Source organism: Sander vitreus, chromosome 9 (genome assembly GCF_031162955.1).
Source record: "Sander vitreus isolate 19-12246 chromosome 9, sanVit1, whole genome shotgun sequence".
Classification (NCBI taxonomy): domain Eukaryota; kingdom Metazoa; phylum Chordata; class Actinopteri; order Perciformes; family Percidae; genus Sander; species Sander vitreus.
In genome coordinates this window covers 6,480,878-6,501,361 of record NC_135863.1, presented here as the reverse complement: position 1 = coordinate 6,501,361, position 20,484 = coordinate 6,480,878, and the positions used below count along the sequence as shown (strand labels likewise).

General features: G+C 42.2%; 1 protein-coding gene across 1 annotated transcript; it reads right to left on the bottom strand.

The window, feature by feature from the left end:
• Positions 1–873: 873 nt before the first annotated feature.
• LOC144522873 (UDP-N-acetylglucosamine transferase subunit ALG13-like) lies at positions 874–14,569 on the bottom strand. Its single transcript, XM_078258120.1, has 23 exons — positions 14,438–14,569; positions 13,446–13,529; positions 13,177–13,227; positions 13,048–13,094; positions 12,541–12,613; positions 12,144–12,222; positions 11,881–12,046; positions 11,293–11,356; positions 10,685–10,802; positions 10,458–10,522; positions 8,906–9,006; positions 8,572–8,657; positions 8,095–8,341; positions 7,767–7,867; positions 6,665–6,843; positions 5,313–5,400; positions 4,920–4,955; positions 4,775–4,830; positions 3,694–3,835; positions 3,083–3,123; positions 2,600–2,705; positions 1,849–1,956; positions 874–1,331 (listed from the first exon to the last, which is right to left on the bottom strand). Exons 1-23 carry the CDS (start codon positions 14,567–14,569, stop codon positions 874–876), a joined length of 2,628 nt encoding a protein of 875 aa, XP_078114246.1.
• Positions 14,570–20,484: the final 5,915 nt, after the last annotated feature.

The window sequence follows — 20,484 nt, the reverse complement described above, 5'->3', positions numbered from 1 at the left end:
GAGAATAATAATAATAATCATTGAATTGTCTGCTTATGAAACACAAACTTTATTCACCCAGTAACAAAAACAAACCGCTAGTTTGAACATAACGTCAAAACAAATATATCCAATCAATAAACAGGGACTGGCCATGCCGATACTGGCCACGCCCAGCCTGCTGCCCCGCCCCCTCTCTCTGATTGGCTGGCTGACTTGTAAAATATATACTCCTGATGATTTAAAAAATAAATAAATCTGACATTAGGTTCTGTCAGGCGGCCACAGTGACTCCGATGCCGTGCTCCACAGTTGTCACTGTGGCAACAGAGGACACTGTCACCCGGGTTGCCGTGTTAACAGCAAGGTGTCATTCGTCCCACTTTAACAAGCTGCTCACTAACGAGTTAAACAATTAACAGACAACTTAACGAGGGTCCAAAAATGTAAACGTTTTGAACAGGAAGTGATTCTGTGGCAGACGTGTACCTAACTGTTGACAAAAAAGGTGATTTAGCCACAAGCTAACTTTTAGTACAGTACATGCAGAACGTGCAGAACATTTAGTATGTGCAGAACTCTTGTCTGCTGATTCTTTATTATTATTTTTAATGTGAAGCTTACATGCCAAAATGTGATTTTTAATCTGTCCTCTTTTTTTCTAAACATCTATTACAATATGAAAAAAAAAAAGTCATTCTTTGACATTTTTTTTCCCTAGTCTTTGTTTTTATTTCTCAAATTTAATTTTTTTAAATTATATTTTGAATTTTTTTTCCATTTTGTTAGGGTTCCACATTAGCAGGAACTTGTTTGGGGAACTTGTTAGCACTGCTCATTGAACACAAAGGGTGTTGTTAGCCTTTAGCTAATGAGTGAGGTATGTTGCGTGTGTTAGATGCTGGGAGGTATGTAGTGTGTGGCCATGAGGTGGGATGGCGGGGCGCTGATGTAACCGACAACGTGGGAGGTGTTGGGGGCAGGGCAGTAGACTTGTGTGGCATAGCCTCTGGTCTGTAGCGCCCCCCAGTTGGGGGGGTTGGGGGCAGGACAGTAGACCTGCGTGACGTGGCCTCTGGTCTGTAGGGCCCCCCAGTGGGTGGCGCGGGGGAGGTAGCAGTGGTAAGAGGAGTGATGGGTGAGGGAGGCGGGGTCAGGATGAGCAGAGAAAGCCAGAGGAGGAGGGGCGGTTGGCAGGTAGGTGGCCGTGGCCGGAGCTTTATATGGCAGGTGCAGCAGCGGGGGAGGTGGGGGGGGTGTTTGATATGGGTACGGGAAAGCAGAGGGGGGGGTGGAGTCTGGAGGAGCAGGGCTGATGGTGGAGGAGGAGGCTTCAAAGGAGGGGGCGGGGCCTGATGATGGAAGAGACAAAACAAATGAAAACACCGAATCTGAGAGGAGACACAGCTACTTTTGAAAGTATTCAGAATTTTTAAGATCATTTAAGATCTTTCAAGATCACAATTTAAGATCATAGACCATCATGTATTTACTCTGAGGAACTGAGATTTTCCACCTCAGTGTGTTTCAAGGTGTTGAGGAGTTCTACTGCACATGTTTTAAAAGTAGCATAAAGCCTTTAGTGTCTCCAGCGCGAGCTTTGTGAAGTTTGGGCTAAAGACTACAATTTAGAAATAAGTGATCTTACCAGACCTCTGGTTGTGCTGCATAAATTTAGATCCTTTTCAAACTGTCCATCATCAGTCTGACAGAGTTATTATGAATATGTTTTGTAATGTTTTATATATGTTATTATACATGTATGTGAAGCTTCAGAAAACTGAGGGAAAATTACTTTAGAAGCACACAAAGAAATACGCAAAGAATACGCAGTCATAGTGTAGCTGTAAGGCGGTCATCAGTACTGACCGCTGCTGTGTCCTTCTGTGTATCCATCTTCTGCCTTGGTGGATTCTGGGTAAGAGGAGGGTGGCTGATTGGGGCCTCGAGTTGTCTCAGGGTACGAAGGAGGGACAGCTGGGGGCAGAAGACCAGATTGGGATCAGATTGTATACAGGAAGGAGTGGTTGTAGTTTTTTTAAATAACTCATTAACTAACTTATTAACTAACTAATTCACTAACTAATTCCCTAACTCACTTACTAACTAACTACCTCACTAGTCTCACATTGCCAGACCTATCTCCAGAGCGCTGTGGAGTAAGGTCTGGCTACACCACACATACATTCTGGGATAGGAGGAAAAAAACACTCTGGGTTGTTTGCATTTCTTTAAACCAATTACCATCGTCTTAGGCTCCGGACACATCGACGGTGGCTCTGCAAAATGGTCTCGGGAAGGAACTTGTTTTGGTGGAACATTTGCACCCCACAAAAGAAAACGCCACATACAATATTAAATAAAGCTAACTCCTGGAAATGTACTTCCCTTGATCCAGACTACTATCTCACTTACTCACTAACTCACCTTTTAATTAAGTAACACCAAGCTGAGAGTTCAAACTCTTGGTGAAGTGAGTTAATCTGCATCTGTCAATCAAGATAAACACATCCTCACCTTTCTCACTTATAAGTAGCATGAACGCACAGACCACAGGCTGAGACGGCTCAGAGCTCGTCTCTTTCACCCAGCAGCCAATCAGAGAGGGTGTAGGCCTTACCATGCAGGGGCGCTTCCTGGCTCGGGTACAGGGTGTAGTGCTGGTAGAGGTAGGGTGCCTCCTGTGAGGTGGCATGGTACACCTGCTGCTGCTGCTGATGGTACCACTGTGAAAGAGGGGTAGGGGGAGTTCAGAGATGACTACACCTGCAGCTGAGTCACACTAAACTGCTGAGACACACTCATACGTCACTCACTTTAAGATGTGTAAATGATGGAGGGCATTTTTCACTATTATCTGACATGTTTTATTTTAAATGATTCATCAAATAATAACTGGCACAATAATCAGCAGTAAAATCTGACACTTTCTCTCCTCAGTAATAAAACTGGTGCTTTTCTGAAGAGTTACAGTAGCATGGGTTCAGATGCTGTTAGTGTTTGTGATTTTACACAGAAAACTATGTCCCATAGAAAATAAACAGGGGGTCAAGTTAGCTCAGTTTACACAAGGAATGAATCAAACAGCAACATATTCTCTCACCTGGACTCCTAAGTTGAAGTAATACTGGAGGACTCTGCAGTCTGCACACAGACACAGCAAAGCATAGCAAAAAACCAATAGACTGTGGGGGTTTTGTTTTAACCGGGATGTCGGTTTCTGAGTGTTTTCTATGTACGTGTTGTGTGTGTTCAGGATCAGTGCTACCCTACAACCTTGTATCCCTGTACTGTATGTAAAGTTATTTCTAAGCCTGTCATATGGCCTAAAGGTGAATACACAGTGATGGAAAGTAACTGATTTACTCAAGTAGTGTTTACAATTATGAGGAGCTTGTGCTTAACTTGAGTGTTTCTATTTTATACAAAACTTTATGATATGTAACAGCTCAGTAAACTGGTCAAGTGCTGCTAAAAGAGAGCTAAAAAAGCCCAACCAAAGATCAGTGGTATGAAGAAGAAAAAAACAGTACTGTATGGAGCAATATCTCACTGAAACAGTTTGCCCTAGTTTATACTGTTACTCATCTGTTATAAAATAAATAAATAAATAATAATAATAATAATAATAATAATAATAATAATAAAGACAGGCAGTGAGACAGGAAGATGCAGCAGGAAGTGAGACACTGTGTTTGCCGGTTGACCTCTGACCTTGGGGTAAATCACTGCCGTTAGCGGCGTAGGAGTAAGGGGGCGGAGCTTCCACAGTGCAGCGAGGCTCACCCAACTCAGAAGATGGGGAAGAGGAGGATGAGGAGGGTGAAGAGCAGGTGGCCGCTAATGGCTTCTCTAACTGAAACACACACACACACACACACACACACACACACACACACACACACACACACACACACACACGACTGGACCCTGTGTGATTGGGCCACTGCTTGATTGGACCCCCGGCATAATAACTCTAGCTGTGTCTGAAACCGCTCCCTATCACCGAAATAGTGCGCTATATATATATAGTGTGTTCGCCATTTTGTAGTGGTGTTCGAATTCTCTGTGGTTAATTTCATTCACTATCTAGTCCACTATAAAATACCCACAGTGCACAGCAAATTTGAGTGAACATACGATGTACCCTACATTTTGAACCCTACACTGAAAATGAAAAATGGTTAGTGTTAAGCTGCAGATACACTGACCAGACGGCCGACCCTCGGCAGAAAAGGCAGTTGGACTGATCAGTCTCCCCGAGTTGGTCAAAAAAATGCTAATGCTAATCTGTATTGTCGCCCAAAAATGAAAACCGGCAGCTGATTGGACAAACGCGTCACGTGGGTCTGGTTTCTCCGGAAATTCAAAGACAGACTGTCATGGCGGCTTGTTCAGAACACAATCTCATATTGTACTAAAATAGTTCACCGAAACGTGTTTCTGAAAACCTTTTAAGAAAATTAAGAAATAGGCCATGCAGTTGCTGAATCTGTCTTCATTTCAGATCAACAAAGGTCAGTTTAAAAGATTTTTGTCAGATTTTGAGAGACTCTAGTCACGCTCATTCCGCTCCCCGTTTCCGGGTTAGCACTCTATCAATCAGATGGGTCATTTGAGTCCGACTGCTGACAGTGCCCACCCCGCCGATAATACATGTCAAATCGGCCAAAGGTCACTGACCTCGCCAGACTGTGCAAGGGCCGATTATCGGCTTGGTGTGTCAGCACCTTAAGTGTCACTGCAGATCTGCAGTGACACTAACATCCATCAGGTCAGAGGTCGGGTATGTTACCTGATCTGTGGAGGGCTCAGCAGCAGTGTAAACACCTGAGGGCTGGTAGCTCTGATCTGAAACGGTTCACATTCAGACATCAGTCACTTCCTCTGGACGGTCGGCTCTTTCTAAAGACTTTCTGCAGTCAGATAAGGTTACTCACCCTGAGTAAAGTAGATGTACTCGTCTGTGTACTCAGCTGAAAAAAAAGAGACACATAAATCATATCAGATGTTTACAGAACTACTGTAAAAACCTTACCAAGTTACCATCAATGAAACTATAATATTTCCCAATAAAAGCCTCCCAGAGGAGTGAGGAACTATGCCCCTGGAGTCACTGGAAGGTTTTTATTTTGAAACATAAAGGAATTGCTGGGTTACTGAAACAGTGCTTAAAAAAACAGCAAAGTAGAAGTGTCCGATAATGAGTAAATGAAAACAGTATTTGTGTCATAGAACAGACAGAGTGGAGCAGCATTTTTGTTTAGACTACAATATCATTAAACACACTTATACTGTAAAATCAGAAATAAAGAACCGCAATTCCTCCTCACCCTGGTCCTCCTCTGACGAACAGAGGGGGGTGTGTCCAGGTTGAGGGGGCGGGGCTCCCATGGAGGGAGGCGGTTCCACAACTGGGTCCTGAGGGAGGAGCCAGATTTTATTACATATATAGTATGTGTTTGTATACTATCATGACACTGTTACTATGTCAGTGTTTATAACAGTCCGAGGTCCGAATCACTGAGGTGTCCAAGTCTCTGGGTCGAGTCTGAACCTTCAGTGAGTCTCAAAGTTTAAGTGTCTAAAGTCAGAGTCTATAAAAGAGTCTCAACGTCTAAACCTGGATTTCCACCGAATGCAGAACGGCTGCGGACCGGCTCCGCTGCGTATCGTACTAGATCTCGCGAATTCAGGTAGAATAGAACCACAAAACCAACAATAGTTTGTTTCCATCCAGAGGAGTAGAGAGGAAACAACTCTGTGCTGCGTTTTCAAGGCGTAGTGCAGGGAAATATGATCTGCCGAGAGCACGGTGTGTTTTATTTTGAAAATGATTGTGCCAGTCATGTGTTTATTTTGTTTCTGTGCTCGACTTCCTGTCCCGCACTATCTGCCGTGTGCTGAATTGCTGCGGAGCTCTCCGGGGTCGGAGTGCCGGAGTCGGAACGCAGCCGTTCCGCAGTCAGTGGAAATACAAACATTGACTTAAATGGAAACCTAATGACTCTGCCGCCGTTCCGGAGCGGATCCGCAGACGTTCCGCAACCGGTGGAACCTGGGGGTTAGTCAAAGTCGTGTTGACCCTCAAACATCATGTCCAGGTTTCCAAAGTCAAATCAAAGTGTCCGAGGTCACGTATGAGTCATCGACATCTCGCATCACGACTCAAAGTCTCAGTTTGAGTCTCAGAGTTTCTGTCTGAGTCAAGTCTTTATTCACACTGACTAGAATCAGATTAAGACACACATTAGACTTATCACGCCACACATCAATTGTAAATTAGGGAAAAGTGCTTTTAACTTTTATGCTCCTGACGGATGGAACTGGCTTCAGGATTCTCTCAAATTAGAACAACTTGTTTCCATTAGGACGTTCAAGATGATGCTTGAAAATGTGTTACGTAAGGACTGCTCTTGTTTTTAATAGCTCTCTTTATTAACTACACCAGTGATTCTCACCTGTTTTTGTTTTTGTTGTATTTACATATTGTAATTTGGGTATTGTTTTACGATCAGAATATGTATTTGTACTGTAATTTCTTGAGATTGTTTTTATTTGTGCTGTAATCAGGGTGTCATTGGAAAAGAGAGCTTGCTCTCAATGGGCCTCCCTGAATAAATAAAGGTTATAATAATAATAATAATAATAATAATAATAATTCCTGGACAAGTTTATCCTTTACTGTATCATCTGGTTCTTGTAGTTTTGGTCTTCTCATCGGCACTGGAGGGAAGACGGCGTCACTGGTCTCGTCCAGCTGGTAGTATGCCATGGTTGCATCCTGATAAGTTGGCTCCTCCACTGTCTCCGCGGGGAAACCAAACTGACACTCTTTATTCAGCATCAGACGCCGACTACGACGGAACAAAAAAATGAAAACAAATAAACCAAAAAACCCCCAACTGATCTGATGCTCATTACTTCAGTACACAAACACTACTGGTATCTGTACCCATTCTTTATAAATTGGTTTTAGAGATCAACTGGAGCAGCTCTGTGAAATAATGACATGTTGTTAGATGTCATTAGATTACGATATTCATATAAAAGTTTAAGTTCATTTTACTAGTTTCGTTTTATTATATTTATTTTGTAATCAGGTTGTTGTGGTTACCCTGTGTCATGCAAGGAGACCTACTTTATCTTATTAATACAAGCAACAACTAATAATCCTTTTAAACATAATACCAGCATTATTAGTAATATTAAAGCTATAGTGCGTAGTTTCTGCCGCCCCCCTTGAGGAATTCTCTAAGTAATGACAACAAAACCGTCGGCGCGTCCACATGATACAAGCCTTTCGTGACCATGCACCCCCCTCCTCCACGCAGTTGCTAGTAGCCAAGGAGGACACGGAGGATTAAAAAAACATGATGGACTCTTCAGAAGAGGTCATTATCTTCACTCGAGTTTCTGTGCGGGAAAGTCACCGGACGACACAATCTTCTGAACATAGCCATACTGAGAAATACAGAGAGAGTTGTGTGCAGCTGATAGTCTTAATTAGCTTTGTAGCAACTCATTTGGCAATGACTTGAATGTAACGGACGTTCATTAATATCAAAAAGTTACGCACTAAAGCTTTAAAAAAGACATTGACTCTTTACAATTTTGTCACCTTTGGTGACTAATGTCAATCATTTTAATAGTTGATTAGTACTTTACCCTTGACCAGAGTGAACTAAACAACATGTTCAGGTATAGAAATCTGACCAACAGTGAAACTTCAGAACAAAGAAATCACTGAAAAACTTGCAGCTGTGTGTTTTTGTTTTGTTTAGACCTGAAGGCATAGTTCTCGTAGTCGTGGTAATATCGTCTGCCAGGGTGGTAATAGGTCAACTCTGGACCAATTAGGTGGCGGCTCAGAAAACGCGTGGACCTTCTGACCAGAATCCATGAGACAGGTACACACACACACACACACACACACACACACACACACACACACACACACAGGTTATGTATCAATCAAATCTGTTTTTTTCATATTTATATCACAGTAAACTGAATATCTATCTAGTTGTCCAAGACAAAAAGAGTTTGTATGGATCCAAATGTTTTCCAATAAGCTCTGATGTTTTTGATGTTGTGACTGGTATAAAGTCCCACCTGGAGGCTCCGTTGCGAGGAGGTCTGGTTGGGTGGTAGTGACGGTATAGGGGGGCGTAGGGGTCATAGGTCATGGCTCCTGGTGACAGAGGATGGGGCGGGCCGGTCTGGAAGTGGGGGGACAGGGCGAAGGGATCCGGGCCTCCGTAGTAGAATGGTGGTGGCATCAGCGGCTTTGCCCCTTTCACCCCGCAAGACTTCCTGGAGTACCGATGGCGGTGACGTCGCTGACCACGAGAGTCCAAGTCTGATAAGAGACAGAAAGGGACAGGGAGACAGTGGTCAGGAAGGCGTTACAATAGTCAGGAGGTCATTACAGTTCTCAGTGAAACTTATTTAGGTCATCAATTATTACACCCAGAAGAGCCGAGACAAACCAAGTCCAGAAGTTATGCGGAATATGAAGAAGAAAATACTAAACATCTTCAGAAGAGAATGAAGGAGCTGAACAGAAACTGCATCTCAGTGTACATTTACCCAGGTCTCCTTTTCTGGTGGGATCAGCAACGTTCCAGGCAAGAAATGGTTTCACTAGTATTAGATTAGTCAGAGGAACCAGGTGTCTGAGACAGAGAGGGAAATGTTAAACATTAAAGATAAACTGTAGGTTGTAACTCTCCTGCTAAAAATCTGATCTGGTTCACTGACGCTTCATGCATTTTTACAAAAACCCAAACTATGCAAACTTCTTCTAAAACAGCTGCTAGGCTTCTTTGTGAGGATCAGTTAAACCTAAAGACCATTTAGTTAGATTTCTTCAGGGGGCTGTTTGAGGGTTAAAGTTAGTATCAGGTTTGATTGTATGTGTTACTTCTCTGCCAGCTCCTCGATGAAGACGGTGACGGCTGATGGCTGTGTTCCTACTTCCTGGATGAAGGCATTGAAGTACTTCCCCTCCGGCTCTAGACGCACCTGAAACAAACGCACAGGTACCTGAGGCTGAAAAGCGACAAATCAAACCATCAGTTTCATTTCCATCTGACTTTTTTTAACCTTTATTTATCCAGGTAAGTCGATTGAGAACAACTTCTCATTTGCAACACCAACCTGATCACATTCACACAGTTACACATTCATACCTGGAAGCTGCCCAGTACAACCATAGTCTGATCTGCTGGCCACTGAGAAACTCCACTCCACTGGAGCTGTTGGGGTTAAGGGCCTTGCTCAAGGGCACCTCAGTGGTGGTAATGAGGGAGGGACAAGCGCCTCTTTCAATTTCCCCACCCAGATTTTTCCTGCCGGTCTGGGGATTGACCGGCGACCTCCCGGTCCCAAGCTTGCTTCTCTAACCACTAGGCCTCCACTGCCTACAACCATACTGTTGTTTTGTCAATGTTATATATTGTCTGTCAATCTTAAAGAAGAATATACATTCAAGTATGCTGCAGCAGCTTTTTTCTTTCCTTTGAGCAGGCTTCAGTTTTATGGTTCAGCTGTAGCAAACATGCAGACGTTAGCATTTAGCTCAAAGTACAGCTGAAACTAAAACCATCTAAAACTGGATATATGCTTCTGCAGGTAGACGTAAACGTCAAAGTGAACCAACTCATAGAGGGCGTTATGGGTAACTGTACATTCAAGAGACGCCCACACGAGGGGTGTAAATCTTCACTGGTCTCAAGATGCGATTGCGATTATCCTGTCAACGATTAAAATCGATATCACGATGCATCACGATGCATCACGGTGCGTCACGTTGTGTCACATCCTCAATTTTATTATATATTGCTACACGTGGTTTTCACTGCTTGAACAAATTCAAGCAGTCAGATATATATGAACTCCCCTTTTTATTGCATCTGCTCTTAAAAAAAGACACTTCCTGAATGTAGAGGAGTCTAAACGCAGCGGACAACAAACAAAAGGCAGAAACAGAAAAAGCAGCAAATGGAAAATCAACAAACAACATCAGTAGGCAATAGTCGATTATTGTCTGTCACTGCGTCAATGCAATGATTCATTTCAACACCCCAAGCCCACACACCCCACATATCAACAATGCATTGTGTGAACCTGCACGTAGAGCGCTGAAACTTTCCTACACGTTCTCTTCAGTAAACCTGACTGTTAGCTTATAGAAGTCCTGTTGGAAGATGTGATACAGCATTGACGTTTTACTGAGAGGAAATGTAAATAACTTTGATTTAATTTCACAATCTTTTATAGAAGATTTCAATAACATAAGCTTGTGATATGTTCCTGAAAGAAGCCCCATCACATCTTTTCCTTCTGTGTTTTCTTAAATGTTTTAAACTAAAGTGATGTTTGACAGTTTGATACAAGCAGTACTGATCCTGATGCAGTATTAGTACTAGTAGTTGAAGTATTATTGCTGTCAGTGTTGTGAAGTGTTCTGTTACCTGACACTTGTCTCCCAGGAAGTACTGCCTCCCTTCAAACACCATGTAGTTGGTCTTCTGCATCTCTGTCAGTCACACAGACTTCACTGATCAGATTATTGTCACTGTAGCCAGATTACACACCTGTTACTAATCTGAAACACCTTGATTTACAGTCAGTTATATAAAAATAAACTGACTTCATTAAACTCTTCATTGAAGTTCTGCTTCAGGATTCTGTGTGTTACCTTTGCAAGTGTCCAGCCAGACATCAAACTCAAGGTTTCTGTAACGTTTTCCGTCCAGAGACTTCATGACCTTATAAGGAAGAGACAGTCTGGAGGGGGGCGGGGCTTCTTCAGGAGGCTGACCAATAAAAGTAACAGGTCGGGATCAATGCAGGTTTAATGGTTGTGTAATATAATGTAATGCCGCATTTCCACTGCATGGCATGGCACAGCTCGACTTGACTCACTTGGAACCTTTTTGAATGGCAAAAGCTTGTGGCATAGCAAGTTATGGATAGTCGTGGATGGTACTTTTTTGGTATCACCTCGGTCGAGAAAATCACCTGGTACCAAAAGCAAATCAAGTTGTGCATAGCCATACCATGCAGTGGAAATTTGGCAAAATAGATAGAATAATATATCACTGACATGCCAGATTTAAACTTCATCTTTCTATTGTTACAGCAGACGACTAAAATCAAACCGTTCCCAGCGCATGCACATGTTCCCAAATTGGTTGATTCTGGACTATTCAAGTGATATATCAATATGCCCTTATGTCTAGGTGACATGATCATAATGAGTCACATCAGGAGGTAGAAAAACATTTACACCTGCCTCCCTCTCACCTTTGAGTCGTCTGTCACAGCTTGGAGTTTCTCCTCTGCAGCTCCACCCGACTTCGACTCCTCCCTGCAGCATGAAACAAACACACCTGTGACTTTTCCCAATAGAAGTAAGAGTACAACATGATGTTACTGTACAGGTGAAGTTGATGTGCAGTAGTTTGTTACCTGCTGACACTCAATTGTTGATGTGAAAGATCTGTTCACCATCTGACTCAGTAAACACTGTGAGCAACTCTGTATAACAAGTTTAGATCAGCGGTATTTTTTATAGTAGTAATACCTAACAGGATCTTATTATTATGTTACGCAGCAGATTGTTGGTAGATATGAAGTCGTAACTATTGGGATTTACTCTCATCTACAGGTGCTGTTTGCCCTCTACTGTTACATAACGTTAGTGTGATCAACAGCAGTTTGTTTCATGATGTTAGTCAGTCAAGTCTGTCTACATTTTCATATCATCAGCTTCAAAGTTGATGAATGAGAGTCACAGATGAATATTAAAATATATTAAATCTTTGAAAAGATGGCTCAGTGACGGTGTGTGTGTCTCTGTGTGTGTGTGTGTGTGTGTGCGCGTGCGTGTACCTGTGACATCGGTCGTCAGGTGTGTCGCAGCCAAAGTCGACATCCCTACACACGGATGGTCTGTTTCTATAGCAACGACCTCCGGTCCTGAAGGCCTCCATAGCGTCACAGAGCTCCGCCTCCTCAAACCCAAACACCTTAGTGTAGAGCAGCTCATAGAGAAGAGCTACACACACACACACACACACACACACACACATTACAGACACACACATTACACCCCCTCTCCCACCCTGATCCACCAATCGCTGATCATTACTCACACTGACAGAGAGCGGCAGAGGCAAGGTAACTCCTTGGATAAATGATGTCATAGTGATTGTTGGAGGCACACAGTGTCACCTAGACGGACGTTCACAGAAGACGGACGGTCAGTACTGACGAGGGCTTCAACTAACGATTATTTTCATTATGGATTAATCTGCCGGGTTTTTTTCTCGATCAATCGTTTGGTGTATAGAATGTCAGAAAATAGTGAAAAATGTCCATCCCAGTTTCTCAAAGTCCAAGGTGATGTCTTAAATTGTGTTGACAGATATCAAGGTTGACGTACGTCACCTGTATGTCACCTGTTCGTCACCTGTATGTCACTGTTCATATACAGTATACTACTTTTACAGCTATTCCTTCCTCAGTCAAACGACCTGCAGGTCAGCATACCTTGTCAACAAAATCGCCCTCTGAGATCACCATGGCTGGTTCCCCCGGGTAACGATAGATCAGGAAACAATGCCTACACACACACACACACATCAGATTTGTTTTAACTTTTGTGCCATCTCAATCATGTACAATTTAAAAACGTCCACCTGGATTCAGTTTCAGACTCTTACAAACCAAATCCAAATGTAACACCTGCTGGAACAAACACCTGCCTGTATAGCCTGATACATTCTGATTGGAACCTTTAAATCTATAATAAACTACTGCAGGATGGTTTCCTGTGTTTGTCAGCTCTAATAAACCCAGCAGGTGCAGTAGATTCTGTTTTTATCCAGGTCTAGTTTGGATCCAGTTCCTTATTTTATTTTTTTTTTAAGCAAAAAAAGGACGACGACAAACACTCAGGTAGCAGATTCTCATTAGCTGTAGAAAACAGATTACACTTTTTGTGTGACAATAATGAACGCTGTTCATGTAGTCTGTAGTCTGCAGTCAGCGTCTCACCTGTAGAGCTGAGAAAGAGCCTTGATCTCCACCTGACCCACTGTCTCCTGAAAACACACACTCACTGTTACACACTACTACACACTGTTACAATGTGGACCCAAGGGTCAAAGGCTTACAGCAGCTCACCTTGGGGTCCTCCAGACGCTCCAGATATTTCTCAAATGAACCTTCAACAAACTGAAAGAGAAAACAGACGAGCTGAAAACAACCTGCCTATTATACTGTAAATTCAGGTTTTTTTTTTACACTATGCTGCCTCACTGACTAGTTAGTGTCTGTCAACTGACTGGTTAGAGCCTGGTCAGTGGTTATGTAGGGCGCTGGGTTGAAATCATACTTTCAGGACTGAAAGTCAACATCAGATATCTGCTCCGGTCGATCGATTGGTAACTCACTGGCTCAAAGTTGCATCTGGTGGCTTTCATGAAGTCGGCGCAGTCCTGCCGGATCTTCTGATGGTAGCTCTGAGAGTAATACAACTACACACACAAACACACACACATCATTAAGTAAATACGATCGCTTAAATTTGACTACATTGATTTTACTTTTTTAGGTTTTATTTTTATTTATTATACTTTTGCCATTTTTGGACAGTGTAGACAGGGACTGGGAATGGGAGAAGAGCTGCTCTCTGACTGCTCAGTTTAATTTATAACTCATTAAAAATGAAGCATGTTTACGTAACAGTTTAAAATGGGCCCTGGGTAGTTTGAAGGGATAGGAGGTGGTAACTGAGGTCAGACTTATTTAAACCTGTTTTATCAAGCAGGATTTACTGACAATACGTCTTATTTAGCCTGCTGGTTTCACTGGTGATCTGACTTAATACAACAGTCCTCAGGTGGTGGTCCTCTCTCTCTCTCTCTCTCTCTCTCTCTCTCTCTCACTCTCACACACACACACACACACACACACACACACACACACAGTTGAGTAAAGAGTACAGTAGGCCTACAGTGGAGTACAGTAGAGAAAAACTTATTTTGACCCATGGTGTGCAACTTTAAACTCCATTCCAGTTTAAAATGACCCAAACCATAGCGACTATATGTGTCTATATATATATATATATATATATATATATATATATATATATATATATATATATATATATAGACACCTTAACTTTTCTGCAAAAAACATAATGAGGAGATTGAAGCTCAATTGTTGCCAGTAGGCTATCGTGTCCATCTGAGGAACACAATACCCTACTGGCAACAATTGAGTGATCTGCTTAGATCCTAATAATATCTAATATGGTTGACCTCTTCTCTTACCGGCTCTAACCTCTCCTCTCACCGGCTTTAACCTCTCCTCTCACCGGCTCTAGCCTCGCCTTTTACCGCTCTGTCCGCTGACCTCTCTGTAACCTGTACCGGCTCACCTTTTCTGACACGGCTCGGAACAGACTGGACGCGTCCTGGGCCACCCTCTTCCTGTAGAGGCCCAGACTGCACAGGTACTCGTCCATGTTGACGAAGTACTTCTTCTGGCTTTCCGTCAGGTGTTTCTGCATCCCGACGCCGGGAAACTAATCACAACATTCACGGTAAACTGGCTAAAAACGGTCCGGCTTTAGACAAGTACCCCTCACTACAGTGTGCAATTTGGGGCGCTTTTTTGACTCCGCCCACGTTGCGCACCGCCCTTTCCCGTTTACTGTACCTGTCGGCGGAAGCCGTGCAGCACATTCACAAGCATCAGTACTGCATGAAGTACTACTTTATGAGCACTGCAGCCTATAAAACCTATTACACCATTGTGTATGGAATATAATCAGTACCTGCATATAAAGAAATAAGGATGCAACTGAAAATTGACCTGTAGCTTAATTAATTGAAATGATAGGCTACCAAAATAAATATTGTGGGGTCCCCAATAAACAATATCAAGCTGTTAAATGTTCAAAATAGTTAACAACCTTCTAAGTATCAATTATCTTAACAACACATATTAGCAGCAAAAAAATAGTAATTTAAACATCTTTAACATAATCCATTGTGATAATCTAGCTAGGGATGGATTAACAGTAACAGACCGTTTGAGGCAGAATGTTTCAATAAAGTGAATGAAAGCAACTTTTTAATGGCCTTACACATTTTCAAACTATTGTTTGTTGATGCTGATGTATTTTTTTTGCTTCCAGTGCATTCTAGTCTTAACTTATTTTGTGAAATATGGGTAATCTATTTATTTTGAGAAATTGTATAACTGTGTTATTTTATAATTGCATAGTTCACATATAGGTATATAGGTGCCCTTAGCAAGGCACCGAACCCCCAACAGCTTGGAGTGCTGAATATGTGGCAATCCCTTTGGATCTCTCACCTCTCCATTATTGCATGTCTATGGGTCATGTCAGGTGTGTGCATGCGTGTGTATTTTGGGCCTATATGTGTAATGTAACAACAGAGTGTAAAAAATAGAATTTCCACATTAGCCTAATGTCATTTAAATTCACATCACAGCCAGATGAACAGTGAATCAAAAACTGATCCACCTGTTTTGTTCCAAGTGTGGAATTCCTCATTAAACCAGATTTTTGGAACGTCATCATGGCTGACCTCTAGTCAGGGCCACAGTATCTGTTTTTGCAGTGACAGTCATGTTTCCTCCACAGTCTTGTTTTACATTACGTTACATTACATGTCATTTAGCTGACGCTTTTATCCAATGTGACTTCCAATTAGGTGCTTTCAACCTTGAAGGTAACTCCGGACAGCAAGAAGCAATTACAAGTACATAGTTTTATCGTTCTTCTTTCTCTGGTAGATCATTTTGCGTGTTTGTCATGTTGCATGACAATGAAGTGTAGCACAGTGCTGAAGAAAACAACAGGGGAGCCACAGCTGCAACAATCAGTGTGTCTCTACTCAAGCCCATGGCTGGGCTGGTTAGTATGGAGATTTGGTGCCGGAGGTTAAATGAGGAGAAGATTTTCCTTTTGGGAGAACACCCGGCGTCTGCTCTGGCTTCTAACCATGTGAAATATTAACAAGGCCAGGGACTGTAGAGCGGCTGTACAGCCCTGGCCTCTGTATAATGTCAAGTCGGCATAAAAAGAGACTTTGTTCTAAATAGGAAGATATAAATAAGAGAAGGGAAGCCACAGACCAACCCACATTTTAGAAGCTCCAAAGGCTGAAAAAAGCTAAATCTGATAGAAATTCAGAGAAAGAAGAATATGTGAGTACTTGTTTGATGACTCATGCCTGACCGGAGTCATTCTATAGATTCCTGTTCTGACTGAAGTGTTAAGCAGGTAATTAATGAGTAATTTAAAACACATTATAATTTAAAGTAACCTTCTGAGCCACAGTGTGTGTGAGTCAGTCTGAGCTCAGCTCTAACTCGAATATGATGCAACGATCCTGCAACTGAGACACACACACACACAGAGAAACATGTGCAGAATACCCTGCTAAAGTATGCATCTCTTCTATTTTTAATATTATTTTTCTGAATCATGTGTTGACCTTATTAGTCTTATGTTAGTAAACCAGAGGAAGGCACAGAATCATCCTGGTTTAGCACAAAGGCTGCCCCTCGAGAATTCAAGGATGCTCATATCAGCAAAACTGTCTGCTTTTTCAATCGCTCATTCAACATTCAAACATTCAAATTTGTACTGCAACAAGATTACTTGACATGTGTTTGCTGAAGAATGGGAAACAGAGAAGAAGATAAAAGATAGGAGAGTAGGAGAGAAGAGGATATGAAATGCAATAAAGGATGCAAATTGGATTTCAATCCAATCCATTATTCAAGTTCAACTTTGTTGTGTGTGTCGCTGATTTTTTTGTTTGTTTGTAATCTTGACTTTTCACCAGCTGAGTAGCAACAAAGCATCTATCCACTTAGACATCTAATTTACCCTTGTGAAGGGAAGCCCAGACATCCACAGGGAGCAGCCTTTGACTTGAGATCAGAAGTATTCTCTGGTACACGAGGAGACAGGGGCCAAATGAGGCAGGCTGATTACTATTCTGAAACGTGGCATTGTGCAGGGAGGAAGACAAGGCCAGCGCTGAGAGAAATTCTGTATGCTGACAAAAGAGGAGGAAGTGAAGGGTGTGTGTGTGAGAGAGAGTGTGTGTGTGTGTGTGTGTGTGAGTGAGGGGGAGAAGGTGTGGAGAAGGACGTAAGCCACAATTACTGTAGAGGTTCATTCTCATACTCAATATAGTATTTCTCTCTTTCTCTCTCCCTGTCTCTCGCTCTCTCTCACACACACACACACACACACACACACACACACACACACACACACACACACACACACACACACACACACACACACACACAGTGTCACTGAGCCATCTTTTCAAAGATGATTTAAAAAGAGATTAAAAGGGAGAACCAAATTTCTCTACACTCCCCTGTTGCTATGGTGATACTAAATTGAGGCCCTCTCTCTGTCTCTCTCCTTCTTATGGTCAAATCATCAAATCAACACGGTGCAGGCCTTAACTGATGTGTGTGTGTGTGTGTGTGTGTGTGTGTGTGTGTGTGTGTGTGTATTATTGTGTCTGTGCTGCCTTCCCCTTGCTGCTACTGTTATTGTGGCTGTTATTCTGTGACATTGAGGGAGCCTTCATAGGGGGCTTCCTCGAACCACTGGGCCGTTATAACTGATGTTCTTAAATACAATTCTCGAGTTGTTTGAACTACAGAAATCTGTTTAGAATTATCTTAAAGCTACATTGTGTAAGAATTACTCCCATCCAGTGTTGAGATCATATATCGCAATCAACTCTCTCTCGCCAAGCAGTATTGCAGCTACGGTAGCCTTCACGCTTCAAAAAGCGAAGGTGTACAAAAGGCTGTCTATCAGCCGTCGTTGTTGGAGTTCATGGATGAGTTCATGTCGGAGAGTGGCGTGCCACCTGACGGAAAGGAGAGAGAAAGAAAAGGAGACTGCAGCGGTCCGGAGGATAATTAACTAGTTGGGATTTGGTGTGTGCGTCCAAAGCAGCTCCAATGTTCACTCTTTTTTCTGACGACACCGGTCTCTTGCTCTTTTCAATATCCGTTTTCTTTTTCTGGGTGAAGAAGAAGACTCATGTTCCTGAAATTTGGATTTTGAATACGTGTGGTCCTCCTTGTTTCCTTCTTCAAACTTGCCGGGGCCGGGAAGCTACGATACCTATTAGCAGCAGCTGTGAGTCGAAAACGCGAAAGGCGGGGCAGTATGTCCCTTACCAGCTAACATATTTCAAGATGGCGCATCATTATCGAGCGTCTACCCCAGTTCATGCAAGCGCAAATGTAAAATTCCAAGCTAATAGGAATACTTGAAATGGTGGTGGTGGTACATATTCATGAAAAAGGACAAGTTTGTGAAGGGCAATACAGATTTTGATAATGAACAACTAAACACGTTACACACTGGGGCTTTAGTGAATAATGCAACAAGGACGAAGCAGGCTAAACTGCGTTTTTTGTTTATTCAGAATGGAATGGGTCGCAAATTGATCCGAATGAAGAAACGTAAAAAAAAACCTCGACCCTAGCTCCCTCAGCCGAATAGTGTAGGTAACAGATCAAGGCAGCAACATAATCAAAGCCCTGGAACCATATAGGAGACTTTCTTGTCTCGATCACCTAATTAATACTGTCCTTCGCCACGGTCTGCATGCTGATGCATTGGCCGACAACAGTGCTGCAGATGGGGGAGACATGATGTAGCACAGTTTACCTCACACTCAAGTCAGTGCAGGACATAGCCTACACCCAGACCTATGGGAGAAGCTGGAGAGACATAGCTTTCTCCCCACCGAATTAGGCTAATTAAGTAAGATTTAAAAAAAACACAAATGCTTGATCAAGGGCCCGGCGAGGATAGCGGCGAAAAATATCGGGTCGGGTCAAGTTCGGGCTCGGGCTCGGGCAGAGAATCTAACCTCTACTTTCTACCGACATGGCTTTTTTAATTTTTTTTTAAAGGAATAGTTCAACATTTTGGGTAAATAGCCTATTCACTTTCTTGACGAGAGTTAGATCAGAAGGCCAGTACATCGCTTGTGTCTGTGTTAGATATACAAAAGAAATATATTTAGAGCCAGGAAGCGGTTAACTTAGGTTAGCATAAAAACTGGAAGTGGGAGGGAGAAGATAGCCTGGCTTAGTAAAATTAAATCTACCTACCAAAACTTCTAAAGTATTTTCTGTCTGTGTACCGATTAAACAAATAAGAACTGTTAAATAGTGAGGTTTGGAGTCTTTATGCCAAGTTAAACAAAATGACTGCTGCCTTTATCTTTATATTTATTATATAGATATGAGAGAGGTGTCAATCTTCAATTCTAACTCTTGGCACAAAAGCAAATATGTGTATTTTGCAAAATAAAAAATAAATAAAAATCTTTTAATGAATTTGCCTTTTATAATGCATCTGTGCCCAGAGGTGTTTCTATCAGCCGCTATGATGATACAAATACAGGTGACACAAAACTATAGCCTTCTCCTGACAACCCAACTTTTTGGAGTGGAAGCAAGTAACAGTAATTGGCAGCACTACATAAATATATGTCATACGAATATGAAGATTATGAAAAAAAGGCTCCAAAAGGCAGACTGTTATTTGAAATGACAGGAATACTGTGTCGACCATAAAAGAAGCAGAAACACGTCCTGCAACACTAAGGTGTTTTTGAAAGTATCTGTTGTCATCCGCTTTTTTTTCTGGCCAACATTTCCACATCAGCACAGTGTGAAAACCTTCGCAAACGTAATCAAACTTTGGACATTGTCTCTGGAAAGACACATTGCTGTTGATTTTTTTCACTGCTTTCAGCACCACAAACAAATTCCATTCATCACAGCCATTGCAGTTTCGTGGTTGCACAAGTCTTCAACACATACAACACATACAACATCAACACATACAACTGAAAATGTGTGCGTTGCGAGATACTGCAATATAGAAGTAAGTGGGAAATATAATGTTTGGGAGTGACCCTTTAAAGGGTTGGACTTCAGTCTGTTATTGCCCAGTAGACATCGAGAGAAATGAAAATATACACAAAAGTGAGGAAACTCATTTTGAAAAAAAGCCTTCCATAAGATTAGATTTAAACCTCCAGTGGGTCACACAGTTCCCTGTACTTGGTCTGTTACAGTGTACTTTGGTTTTAAAGCAGTGTTTGGTTTCGTCGTGTTCGTACTTCAAAAATATTCTCAGCAGAAGACTCCCACCGTGAAAAACAAGATTAGACTGAACTACTTCCTACTAACACTGAGGAAAGCAACAGAAGTACTGATCCCTCCAGAAGAATCCCTGGCTAAATTTAAACATCAGAGGCCTCAGGGTAGAAAAGAACAATGGGATGCAGGAAACAGAGAGGGGAAAGGAAGGTAAAGGGGATAAGGTGGGAGGAAGGAAGAGATAGAGAGGACCGAAGAGGAAAGAGGAAGGGAAAAGTGTGAAAA

Coding starts and splice junctions, on each gene's coding strand:
- LOC144522873 (XM_078258120.1), bottom strand. CDS start 14,569: ATGCAGAAACACCTGACGGAAAGCCAGAAGAAGTACTTCGTCAACATG. Junction 11,357..11,880: donor CCTGACGACCGATGTCACAG/GTACACGCACGC, acceptor TTCATGCTGCAG/GGAGGAGTCGAAGTCGGGTG. Junction 10,803..11,292: donor CTGTGACAGACGACTCAAAG/GTGAGAGGGAGG, acceptor TTTATTGGTCAG/CCTCCTGAAGAAGCCCCGCC.